Source organism: Sycon ciliatum, chromosome 1, assembly GCF_964019385.1.
Source record: "Sycon ciliatum chromosome 1, ocSycCili1.1, whole genome shotgun sequence".
NCBI classification, from domain to species: domain Eukaryota; kingdom Metazoa; phylum Porifera; class Calcarea; order Leucosolenida; family Sycettidae; genus Sycon; species Sycon ciliatum.
Window position 1 is genome coordinate 59,113,134 of NC_088643.1, and position 12,558 is coordinate 59,125,691.

At 47.8% G+C, this 12,558-nt stretch overlaps 1 protein-coding gene across 1 annotated transcript; it reads right to left on the minus strand.

The window, feature by feature from the left end:
* Positions 1-492: 492 nt before the first annotated feature.
* Positions 493-12,558, minus strand: LOC135804628 (uncharacterized). The gene is made up of 9 exons (XM_065318542.1): positions 11,976-12,558; positions 10,074-10,131; positions 9,322-9,378; positions 7,979-8,116; positions 7,459-7,553; positions 6,667-6,765; positions 3,507-3,573; positions 2,402-2,875; positions 493-1,773 (listed from the first exon to the last, which is right to left on the minus strand). Exons 1-9 carry the CDS (start codon positions 12,138-12,140, stop codon positions 1,127-1,129), a joined length of 1,800 nt encoding a protein of 599 aa, XP_065174614.1. The 5' UTR covers positions 12,141-12,558; the 3' UTR covers positions 493-1,126.

Genomic DNA, 12,558 nt, shown 5'->3' on the forward strand with positions numbered 1-12,558 from the left:
GGCTCATGGAATGTTCGCTCTGTTGTGGAGAGTGATGGACCACTTCAAGCGGCAGCCGTGAGAGGAATCATTTCCGATGATAAGCCAGATCATCATGTAGCTGCCAGAGATGGCTCTCTCGAACATGGTCCCTGAGTCCCTGACCTCTCTCTCAGCGGACTGCCGTCGCTCGTCGTTCCATATTGTCGGCCCCGCAAGGGGACACGTGACCGTAATGGCAGTGTTTACCAGGACCAGGACCAGGTACTAGGTGTGTGTGTGTGTTACAAATGGGCTCCGCAACTAATACTTGAAGGTGCATTGCATGTGCCACCTTTGTTGGTCCAGAGTCCTTATACTTTCTTTTCGAGGTATTCATACCTGTTGAGTGTTGACCAATACGACTACTTCTCAGGGTTAGCGGATTCACTCTTGCGTTATCAGCCAGCCACGCCGGTCACGGTCATGCAAGTATCTCGACTGGGGTTGAGGAAATCGGATTGTTGCAAGAGATTAGAAGTAGGCAGCACGTTGAGATTTATTAATTCCACATATCCCATAGCATGCAATTATTGGGGGAGGGGGAGTGAAAGCCAAGCTGCAGCTGAAAAACGTAAAATAATAGAAAGTCTATCTAGATGCCGGGGAGCGACTAGTTCTATAATTCTGCACACTTTCATAATAACTAGGGTTTTTCAAAGTCTCCTAGGCATGACATGCCGGAGCTGAGCTTGATAGCAGAAGGTAGAATAATCCCGGATGATTCTGAGAAAGCCTACACCAGAGCTGAACGAAGCAGTGTTCTGGTCCATACAATGGCTAGACTGAAAAGTTCATGTGTTCTATGCCTAGGGGTATCAGAGAATCAAGATTGCAGATCGAGGGGCATTCACTCAAGATATTCCTAGTACAGTAATAATTGTATGGAAATTATGATACATAAGTTATAACTCAATTCATGTTGAGTTCCTTGCCATGTGGAAAATCAAAGATTGGTTTTCGTCACAAGTTTTAGTGGACCTGAAGAACAAGAAATGCAAGTACAGTCATGCACATCAACGCCAGTGTTATCACGGCAACATCATGATCATGTCCTGTGAAAATCATCCGTACTTGAAGAACAAGGTTAGCGGAGTAAGCAATGACATCATATCTCATCATGCAGTCTCTGCAGCAGGTCCAGCTGATCTCGGTTGGTTGTGACATTTCCTAAGCCGTACACACGGCGGTTGAGCAACGGCAGAGGAACCAGGTCAGGCACGTGAGGCAGGTCCTCGTCATCGTCACTGAGCATGACAATCGGAATCACTTCTGCAACTGCGTTTGCCGGACTGCCCAAGCACACGCGGATGAGGTTGATTTCCCACGAGGTCAGCCTGGATGGCGGCTGCAGCATTGCCCAGTCGGTCGAGTCTTCAGCAGAGTCTGTGGCCCAAACATCGGCATATGCCTCGCTGCATACGGCCAGCACAAAATGACTGGATGTGATGCCTCTCTCGACAAAGAATTGTGGACTGCAGGCAACTTCATTGGCATAGTAAAAGTCTGCCACAACGGCTATGCCATTCTCATGTAGCCAATCAGATAGCTGTGTCACTCTCAGTCGATGTTGTGGGTTGGATCTTGAGTAGGAGATATACACGTGTGAACGATGGCTGGCAATGGGAGGAGGGGTGATAGGTGGCGGTGGAACTACTGGAGACTGAGGTGAAGGAGGTTGGTATTGAGGTAAGGGAAGTATTTGCTGAGGAACTAATTCAGCAGGGCTGGTCTTCAGTGGATTCTTCTGGTAGTCTGCACAACAAATAGAGAGAAAGAAAGTAATCCTTTGCTTATACATGTACATTGGTAGCATATTGCTGGCCATGCAGGAAGACAGTGTGACTCAACCACTGACCAGCGTTTTAGGCCAGTCAGTGGGAAGCAGCCCTTGATGCCCTCACGGTTGCTGTACAACCTAGCCCAGGGCATATTGCCTAGCAACTCAGCTTTGTTCATGTGCCCCGCACACAGCAGGGCACAGCATCCGGCATTCTGGAAACTGAGTGGTTGAACTTTGCTAGCCAGCAATCAACTGAGAGCATGCAAGTGCGTGCGTGACTGCGTACGAACACAGTGATGCAGGGATGTTCTAAGAAGCCTGGCCTGCCGGATTAATTACCGCTGATCACCGTGTAGCCCCGGGCACTGCTATCGCTGGCACTGAGCAACCTATAGCTATGCTTTCAAAATAAGCCACGTACATAGTATTATCATAGCCGATCCATTTATACTCAGATGCAGCCCATAACAAAGACCGACAGAATATCATGCGAGCGTAACTGCTAACTTAGCATCCTAGGAACCTCAGAAAAGCACTGCAGCCAATTATATTTCCGTCTTTCCCCGGCCAAACTTACGACCGTGAGCTGCGTGCACTTACCCGTTACAATCTCCACAAAGTTGCTGGTCTTCTCCACGCGATGTTTTCTGCGCACAAGCAGCAGCAGAACACCAGCCATGATCAGCACGACAAAGCCCAATGCAACCACGATTGCAAGGGCCAGCTGCTGTGAGGGTCCGTCGACATCAGCACTTGGCGCGGTTCCGGCTGCATCCGTGGCAGTTGGATGTGGAGGTGCTGACTGAAAGGAGTTACCGTCGGACTTGGAGGTGCTTGTCAACACTGCAGTTACAGTGGAGGACACGTTGCCAAGGGAATTGCTGCTGGGCGTGGTTGATGTGCTCCGCACCGTGGCCGTGGGCAATTCGGATTGTTTGGCTTCAGTAGTGCGGGGAGCAGTGGGTATCGGAGGGCTGTCGGTCTCATTATAAGGAAGATGGATTATCTTGCATGGATCGAACACGCCATGAATGATTGGAGATCCAACGAAACACTTGTTGAGGTCATCTTCAACTGCAGCAGAAACATAACCCACATGGCAGCATTTTAACATCACTAGTAGCCATAACAGAAATTAGACCCAAAGCTATTTTACTAATCCTCTGTACGCCTCTGGAGTAATAGGAGGTGGCACCGGTACAGCCTGGGCAAAGCCTCGATGCAGCTCATGTGGTGGAGGAGTTCACGGATCAGTGCATAATGGCTGGGGTGTCGCTGATTTCTCTTCTCAGAGATTAATGTACTTTCAAGTACTGTCGCGGACATGGGAATCCAGTCGACTGACCGGGGCCGGCGCCGCAGAACGCTGCATGCAGTGCACAATCATGATTGTTGATCCGATGGGACCAGCAATGCATAATGCATGCGTGTACTGCTTACCAACGGCTGCATGGCCAGCGCCCTGGGGCAGCTAGACGAGCGACCGGATTTCCATGTCCACGACAGTATGTGTTGACTATCAACCAATACTTGCCAGAACCGAAAGCGTTTGTTTGATGATATGACAAGCATGGGTGCTGCCCATTGTCGGTTCTCCATTCAACATAACACAATCAGTCATATCATTATGCGATGATGTCATCAGAGGGGATATCATCTACATTAATCACAGAACGCATACTACTGCAATTACTATAGTACTTACTGCCTACTCTGCCACCATACACTGTGCTTTGTGGATCCAGTCTTCTTGGGGCTGGCAGTGTTATCACCTGCATACATTTATTCAACACACACGCCCGCACGCACACAAACACGCATGCACGCACACACACACACACACACACACACACACACACACACACACACACACATACACACACACATACACGCACACACACACGCACACATACATACACACACACACACACACATACACACACACACACACACACACACACATATATACACATGTACACACCATGTATACGCCCGTCGCAAGAGAAGCACGCAAATCTGCAAATGCACTGGATGTGCACCCACAGATTTTCTCTTATAGCAACGATAGCGAACAAGATCTGAATGAGACAGATCAAGACTTGCGCCAGATAACTGTCTAATCCACACAACTGGCGAAGCCATGTGATTACACACACACACACACAGTGAATCGACCACCAATGCACACCTGGTCTACACCACACGGAGTACATCGGCATAAAACGGCCAAGACAGTTACCTATGCACACCCTACACTTGCTGGGGTAACCAGTATAGACAGCACGCTGCTTTGATAAAAGCAGACACTAGATGCGCTGGTACCTTGAAGTGAAATTGGAGTTATTTTACCAACCAGCCTCGGCAACTGGGTACTGGGAACCCAGGGCCAACAGACGTACCAACAACCTCAGCCATGAAAGCTATAACATAGCTTCATAGCTTCATAGCTTTCAAAATCCAGTGTGTCGTTACTATTATAGTAACGACACACTGGATTGTGAAAGCTATGAAAGCTATTAGTTTCGGCTCCACAATCCGGTGTGTCGTTACTGTAATATTATTATAGTAACAACACACTGGATTGTGGAGCCGAAACTAGTCCAACTTCCAAAATGCTTTGGCAAGAGGGTGGGCTTCCGACAGGTTGGACACCCACACACACACACACACACACACACACACACATACACGCATGTACACACACACACACACACACACACACACATACACGCATGTACACACACACACACACACACACACACACACACACACACCCACACACACAAACATGCATTTGATTGATTGATTGCTTGATTGATTTTTTTGATTGATTTTTATTTCACGGATCCTCCAGAGGCAAATAGATGCCTATCGAAGGGAGTCTCCTAAGTAAGTATGGAAAATGAGAAAGTATGTTCGTAAGGGAGAAGAGGTAGAAGATACATTAGAATATAGAGTACAGAAGAAGTAAATTCAGTACTTCGGGTAGTACATTGCATGCTAATCATAATGAGAATTAGAAAAGCAGCATTGCGGACTACTATAACTGACATATACACAAACTATTGAAACTATCATAGATGTGGTTAGCCTAGACACAAAAGTCAGGAATACCTTTCAAAGAAAACATTGATTGCGAATGATACCGACGAACAGCAATACCAAATTTCGCTGTTGTAGAGAGTGAACGAATATCTTCAGGAAGTTTATGCATGCATGCATACAAACATACATGCCCATGACCATCCACACACTGCACTCTGGCAAGGTACGTTCGGGCCTGGTTTGAATCTGGCTTTGGAAAATTTATTTTTCATTACTACCAGGTTCGGCCTCATGTCCTCTGTGCTGCGCTGATTAGTCCACAAAGGACGAAACAGTTCTGTCCGCAGATTGAGTACATACATACACACATACATACATACATACATACATACATACATACATACATACATACACATACATACATACATACATACATACATACATACATACATACATACATACATACATACATACACATACATACATACATACACAGGGTTCTAGCCAGGTCAAAATAGTGGGGGGGGGGGGGGGGGGGCGAGCATGGGAAACAGTAACCCCGTATCCCTTTTTCCACTTTCCAATATTGTCTTGTCACGCTAAATGCAACGTATGGTGCGAATCCCCGACTTCGCCCCAGACAAATGTGCCTTTATGAACCATCTAATAGTGACTTTCGACCGCATTTTGGTTGAATTGCATGAAAAACACGAAAATCGGAAAATGAGTAGGGCAGGGGCGTCGGACACAGTACGGTCACTACGGTATTGACCGTGCCACTTCTTGCCCCAGGTACTTCGTGAATTAATAAGACACACTGATCTGGGCTCTAGAATTCCAAAATGTTCGGCTCAACAGCCCCTCCCACTCGAGTAAATTGTACTTCAGATGGCTGACCGTACCACACTGAAAAACCTTCCGACGCCCCTGGTAGGAGGACGGCACTTTTTCAGAGGGGGGCGCACAAACAGAGTAGGGGGGGGGGGGCGCTTTGGCTTGAACCCTGATACATACATACATACATACATACATCTCTCTTTGTATTGGCCGGTGTTCTCACTGTGCTATGAGATGCTGTAATAAATAAATAAATAATACATACATACATACATTGGGTACAATTCAGGCAGGCAGGCGTAGCGGGATGGTCTAAGACCATGATTGAGAAACAGAGGGTACCAGGTTCAAGTCCTGCTTGGAAGCGGAAGGATTTTTCCCAGCCGTGCTCTGGTCCCCAGTTCTTAATTGGGAACTCGTGGCCTGGCACGAGGGAAACATGGATGTAGTGAATGAGATTTTCAGTCCCTGCATCTGCGCCTTTGATCTTTGCAGGGTGGTGATGTTCCTACAGATGCTGAAAACTCAGTCCAACTGAGTCTCGAGTGAACCGTGAATTTGTTTACACTCCAGAAAACGAGGTTTGCAGTTTAGTTTATCAAGACACCAAGCACACACTGCAGCAGATGTTGTATCGCGCCACGTCTTACTACCCCTGGCTCTGTGTCATCTCCACATTCCGACAACTGATGACAGGATAAGATTAAAATATTTCCCTTTAATACAAAGACATGATGGAAACACAATTGGACACAAACAATTCAAGACAAAGACGGACTTTCCACACAAAAGCATTATGCGCCATGCACCAACAGCACGCATACAATAATGATGCACTAGGTAATATACAGACTACAAGACTCTTCAGCGGGTCGAATCTCACCCCCCCCCCCCCCCCCCATCATTAACTCCAGGTGTAGAACGACTGGATATGGTGAAATGTTTGTTAACAAATTATCACCATGCATGGGAAGCGATCTCACCTCAATCAGTTTGAAGTCTATAAGACGATCGGCCGGGGCTGGATTCGAGTGTCGAGCGCATTCAAGCAACTGATCGTAGTTGCGAAGTGCAAACCAAGTCTGGATCAGAGATGCACAAGCCACGCGCACGCACGCACACACACACACACACACACACACACACACACACTTGTACTTGTACTTGTACTTGTTGCTCACTGCCAAAACTGGTCACGTGAGTCCCCCCGGGAGAGGGGAGAGAGACTCAAAAGGAATCTTAGAAAGATGACTCAATTGGTTATTGAACCGCCCAACGGCCGACACCCCCTGAAATCCCCAAAACTCTGGGTGGACTTGAAAATGATCCCACTTATGGGCTCACCACACCTCAGTAAGTGGGTGAGGACAAGGTGCAGAAAAAGGATTGACGGCATCAGGTATCCGCCCCGGGATCCAACTGCAGTTACCCGGCCTGCCCCCAGTGAAGGTAATATTTGCTACTAGTGTGAGTGGCTAAATCAGAGTGGATCTGACACACACACACACACACACACACACACACACACACACACACACACACACACACACACACACACACACACACACACACACACACACACACACACACACACACACACACACACACACACACACACACACATGCGTGCATGTGAACACTGCAGGAAAGCAAGCTTTCACAGACTGAGAGGAATACGTGAACGATAATTATACTCTGTTTTGGAGATGAGAAACAGCTTCAATACCAAAGGTGACTCACTCACCGAACCCCAGAGAGCATCACTCTGGTCTTACCTTGCCTTGCTCCGCTGGAACCAGAAAACTGCAAACGAAATACACTTCATCACTGATAATGTTTATCTTGTATCCGGTGATTTTCCATTGTGATTCTAAGCAAGCACACACACACACACACACACACACACACACACACACACACACACACACACACACACACACACACACACACACACACACACACACAGATAAAACCGGGGCAAATACTGTCAGCAAGCAAGAAATTACAAACTGAGGATGGAAGTGCACGTATGAGCATACTGCCTGTATTTTCACTGATCAGTTTTTGTTCGGGTACCTAGCCTGACCAGTGCCACCAGTCAGGGTACTTATTGAAGTGAACCCATGGCATTGGGGCACGTTGCCATCAAGCAACCAGACTACACAGCCAAGTCCAGGAGAAGTTCCCAGCCTGAAAAAAAGGTTTACTCACCGCTTGTAACTCTGGTGAATATGTAATTGTCCTGTCCTGCAGGGAGAGTAAATAATTATATATCCTGAGATTTGTTTTCAATACCTTCTGGTAGTTGCCATGTAATGTTGATCATTGGTCCTTGTCCTGTTGTGATGCATTCTTCCGTTACATTATTCACTTGTTCTGGCAAGTTGGTGCAGTTCTCAGCAACCCTCAATCCCCACTCGGGTTTGTTGCATCCTGCGAAACACCACAGAAGGTATTCACAAACAGAAACTGAGTTGATTGTTGGTTCGGGTGCTGTAATCAAAGTCATACCACCAAAGTATGCAGCATGCAGTGATGGCTGAAAATTATTGCAGGGTACCTTAGTGCCGGGCAAGTACATGTATTATCAGAAATGTATTGTAATACTTCACACTACAGTGCAGAAGCTAGAGTGCCACGACTGCATGCACGCTGTGACTCAGCACAGCCGCAGAGCATGCGTGGCTACGGTGGAACCCAGGGTTTTCACCACCACCACCACCACCCTGCTTTCCCAGGGGAAAGCCACACCGGGCCAAGGCATGACTGCATGGTCTTGCAGCTACAGTGGTACTCATTCCAGCTAAAGGCACCATCAACATGCCATGGTGACCGAGTTCACCATTCTAATAGCGACGAGGCATATTTCGATAAGAGTACTTCAGTATTTAAAACAGTTGGTCAAATGCTGCCAAATGGTCAGATCTAGACAGCTGGCGGATACAATGGATCTTTGCAAAGAAGATTTCTGATGGTGCATGCAAAAGTGCATGCAACCTACATGTGCAGTAGGTTAGATGTGCAGGGGACGAGTGGGTGGGATAGCATTGTCTTTTCTACACCCCCATCCCCTTACCCCTTTCCGCATTACAACCAAAATAATTATCTGGGCCGCAGCAGTCGTCCTTGCAGGATTACAAACCGCCAGGAAAGCGCACGGATCAACGCCACCTCCGGCAGCTGAATGGGTAACAGCAGACTGTGGGACACAGGCCAGACTTGACAATGCGCCCCATGCCCAGAGCATTACATTGTCAGTACGGCAATGTACTTCACAAGTAATAGTTGTTTGTTCTCTGTGTCAGCATTGCCAGCCGATTGCCTCTAATACAATCTATTGTAACTGTCCCGTACCACCTAGATGGTCCCCGCGGGTGATATGGATCCTGCATAGTACACTGCATATGGATCCTGCATAGTACACTGCATATGGATCCTGCATAGTACACTGCATATTATGGATCCTGCATAGTACACTGCATATGGATCCTGCATAGTACACTGCACAGCACACTGCACATGTGCTGGTCAAATACTGTGTATGGTGTGTATACTGTGTATGATGTGTATGGTGTGTATGGTGCTATACCAGCAAGCACAAGCAGCCTGTGACTACTGTTGGGAAGTAAGTTGCGTACCGTAAGATCTGAACACGTTGCCCACAGGAGCTGGTCGACATGTGCTGCTCACCGACTCTGTGTAGAAGAGGTAGTAGAACAGTGCAATCATGCACACACACACACACACACATACACACATACACACACACACACACATATACACAGACACACACACACACACACACACACACACACACACACACATATACACAGACACACACACACACACACACACACACACACACACACACACACACACATATACACAGACACACACACACACAACAGCAGCAGGTGCGCCTGATGACTGTCTGCATGAAATACCGTTAGCAGTCAAAGTACATATCTGACACCACTGAACTGAGTTCTTTATGTGAAATACTTTGTCGAGGAGTCCTACACAATACTCACTCTGCCCTTCGCTCCCTCTATGCCTCTCGATAAAGAGAACATTAGTCTTGTGGGAGAACAGGATCTCTCCATACTCTTTACTGGTAGAAATGCAACACCGCAGGACAGGATGTTGACTACTTACTTGCGATAGAAGTCACAACACAGTTTTCCATACGCACATTAACGTTATGTCATTACAAGTTCAGCATAGACGGTAACACTGAGTTTCTAGTGAAACCAATACATTACACACAGCAGCAGTTGGGCACCCCGCTGTTCTCCATATAAACCCATGTGAAGTTAACCAAGCATGAACGAGACACGACGGTACAGGGCAGATATTGAAGGATCTCGGACAGCGTCAAACTGAATCTAACCCGGCATGTCCCCGTTTCGATTGCACAGTGCGCTCCTGGGCAAGCAACTTGTGATTTCCTGCCAACACAAAACAACACGGCAACAATAATTGCACAGATGAGGATCACAGAGAAAGATAAAAGCTGCGTGGTGTACTGTAAGACCAGATATTTTAACGTCAATTAAAGTTAACGATCTCCGGATTTTTGTGGGTTAACGAGGTGAAATTCTAACGAATTCTGTCTCAAAACCGGCAAATGACTGCACATGTACATATCGTTTTGCACATAACGACATCAAATGTTAACGATTCTTTCAAATTCGTGAACTCGTTAGAATTAAATGTTCGCTAACATTACTGGTCTCACAGTATACACAGCCCGCTGTACAGGTGTAGCAAGAACATGTGAAGTGGCAATTTACCCGGTTGAACCCATGCAACACACTCTCTCAAGACAAGAAAGAGTTTTGGCCTTACACAAGAATCTCTTGGTCTTGGAATCTTGGTCCACGAAGACTTCCCCGTGCGCTGCAATGTATACACCTCGTTGAGTCTGAAGAGTCGCAGGTACTGCAGGTTGTTGCCTACGCCATACACTGCACTGGCTCGGTGACCAGGCAACTGGCGTACGCATTTAGTATGCGGCCCACGGATGGGATCGCATTAGATTGGGAATAAAGACCAAACACTGAACTGTAGCCTCCTCGAACCAAGACCACTCGACTCAGCATCCAGAAGACTACACGTTCTGGGAGTTTCATATTCATCCGGAGCTCTACAAGGACTAAGCGATGCTTCCAGTGACATATTCCACACAGGACTAAGCGATGGCTTCCAGTGACATATTCCACACAGGACTAAGCGACGGCTTCCAGTGACATATTCCACACACTGAATCCTACGTAGTACAAGAAGGGCGCACTCACCCAGTTTCGAGTGAACTGCGCGAGTTCGAATGGGAATAGGATGAAGGGAGCGTCTCAGCTTCTTCGGACCAAGAACATTCGACTCAGCACCCGAAGACTACAAGTAGTAAAATGTTGATGTTAAACCATACCTCCCCTTTATAGAAAATTACCACCCCGCATGCAGATATGCTCAGCAGTGGCGTCAAGATATAATAAGTATGAGTATCGTGTTTGCACAGTTTGTGAGGCGGTTTAGCGATTTCCATTTGACACCTCCTCCCATCAACACGTTTGTGTTTTCGCCGAGCAACTCGCAATTGAGCTCAGTAGCAACATCTCGTGATCCCGTTGCCCTGGTAGTGTTCAAAAACAACTCAAAACAGTAATGCCTGGGATGCCAAAGCAAAATGTGTGTTTCCTGTGGCTGCCCGCCTATCAAACTGGCCAGGCCGGACGCACTGCAGCCAGCAATACGAGCTCACACCGCCAGTGCGCCTAGGAGTGCAAGTGGCTCGCTGACACACCGAGCCCATGGAATATTGCCGTCAGTGATTGACTGACGCTCACGCCGGCCCCATCATTCCACCACCTTTGCTGTGACTGTACTAGTGCGGGGGGGGGGGGGGGGGGGGTACATAATGTCATTGTGGCACTTTGAATCTTTCGGGTGCCTTTCTTGAAGTTTCTTCACTGCCTCGGTTTTATTTTCCAGCAAGGCCAGGGTACATGAGCTACCTCACAATGTCTTGTGTTCCAGACATTGCCTGTTACTGTTGAGTGTTGTTACCTACTGTACTGAGCACTCACGTAGTGTTGGCCTAGCGATCGATCATGCTACACCAAAAAAACTGCGGGTGGAGAGTGTGTTATGCACTGTACTACGCCATGCTGTGCAGAAGCATTACGCCACGCTGTGCCATGCAGGCGGCCGGTCCAACAGTTATTAGTTACGCTTTGCACAAACACAATCACCTCTAGTATACAGAACAATAAACGACGCAACACTTTCTTACCGGTGTCGCGCTCACGTCGACACACCAACACGTCCTGATTGCGAACAGCCACAGCAACAACTGTAACGTCGCTTTCGGTTTGACATCTCTGCGTAAACCAGCGTCACACGTGTCCGCAGTGACAAGGGACACTCTGTCTCTGGTGCGCTTCGTTCCGTCCGCCATTTCAGACGGTAGATGAGGCTGGCGGGTAGCGCCGCGACGTGCAACACAGTCAGTGGGTTCTTACAGGTTGCAGGTGCTGCCGTCGATCGGCTGTGTTCACACCGACACGCTGCATCTATGCGCCCACAGCATGCAAGCAGCACAGCTGACCGTGAGCTCGTTGGACACGGGCGGGGAGGATGTCGACGACAAGCGTAAAGTAACGGACCGATCCTGCGCCCAGTCTAGTCAGTATTGCCGACAACAATCCAGGTCCGACAGCGGCCGCACGGCGCAAGTCTCACAGACTCAGTACAGTCAGGACACCTACTAGTACTACTCTTTGGGTAGAGCGTTGCAGCCGGAAAGTTCTAACTTCTTCGACTTCCTTCACCTCGACGTTACGGTTTCGGCAATGGAGGAATGTCCGGTACTGAGT

What these genes read in the sequence shown, in the direction of transcription:
- LOC135804628 (XM_065318542.1), bottom strand. Translation starts at nt 12,140, where the DNA reads ATGGCGGACGGAACGAAGCGCACCAGAGACAGAGTGTCCCTTGTCACT. An exon ending in CAACGTGTTCAGATCTTACG is followed by an intron (nt 8,117 to 9,321) that starts GTACGCAACTTA and finishes GGTGTTTCGCAG; the next exon opens with GATGCAACAAACCCGAGTGG. An exon ending in GTATGGTGGCAGAGTAGGCA is followed by an intron (nt 2,876 to 3,506) that starts GTAAGTACTATA and finishes TTTCTGCTGCAG; the next exon opens with TTGAAGATGACCTCAACAAG.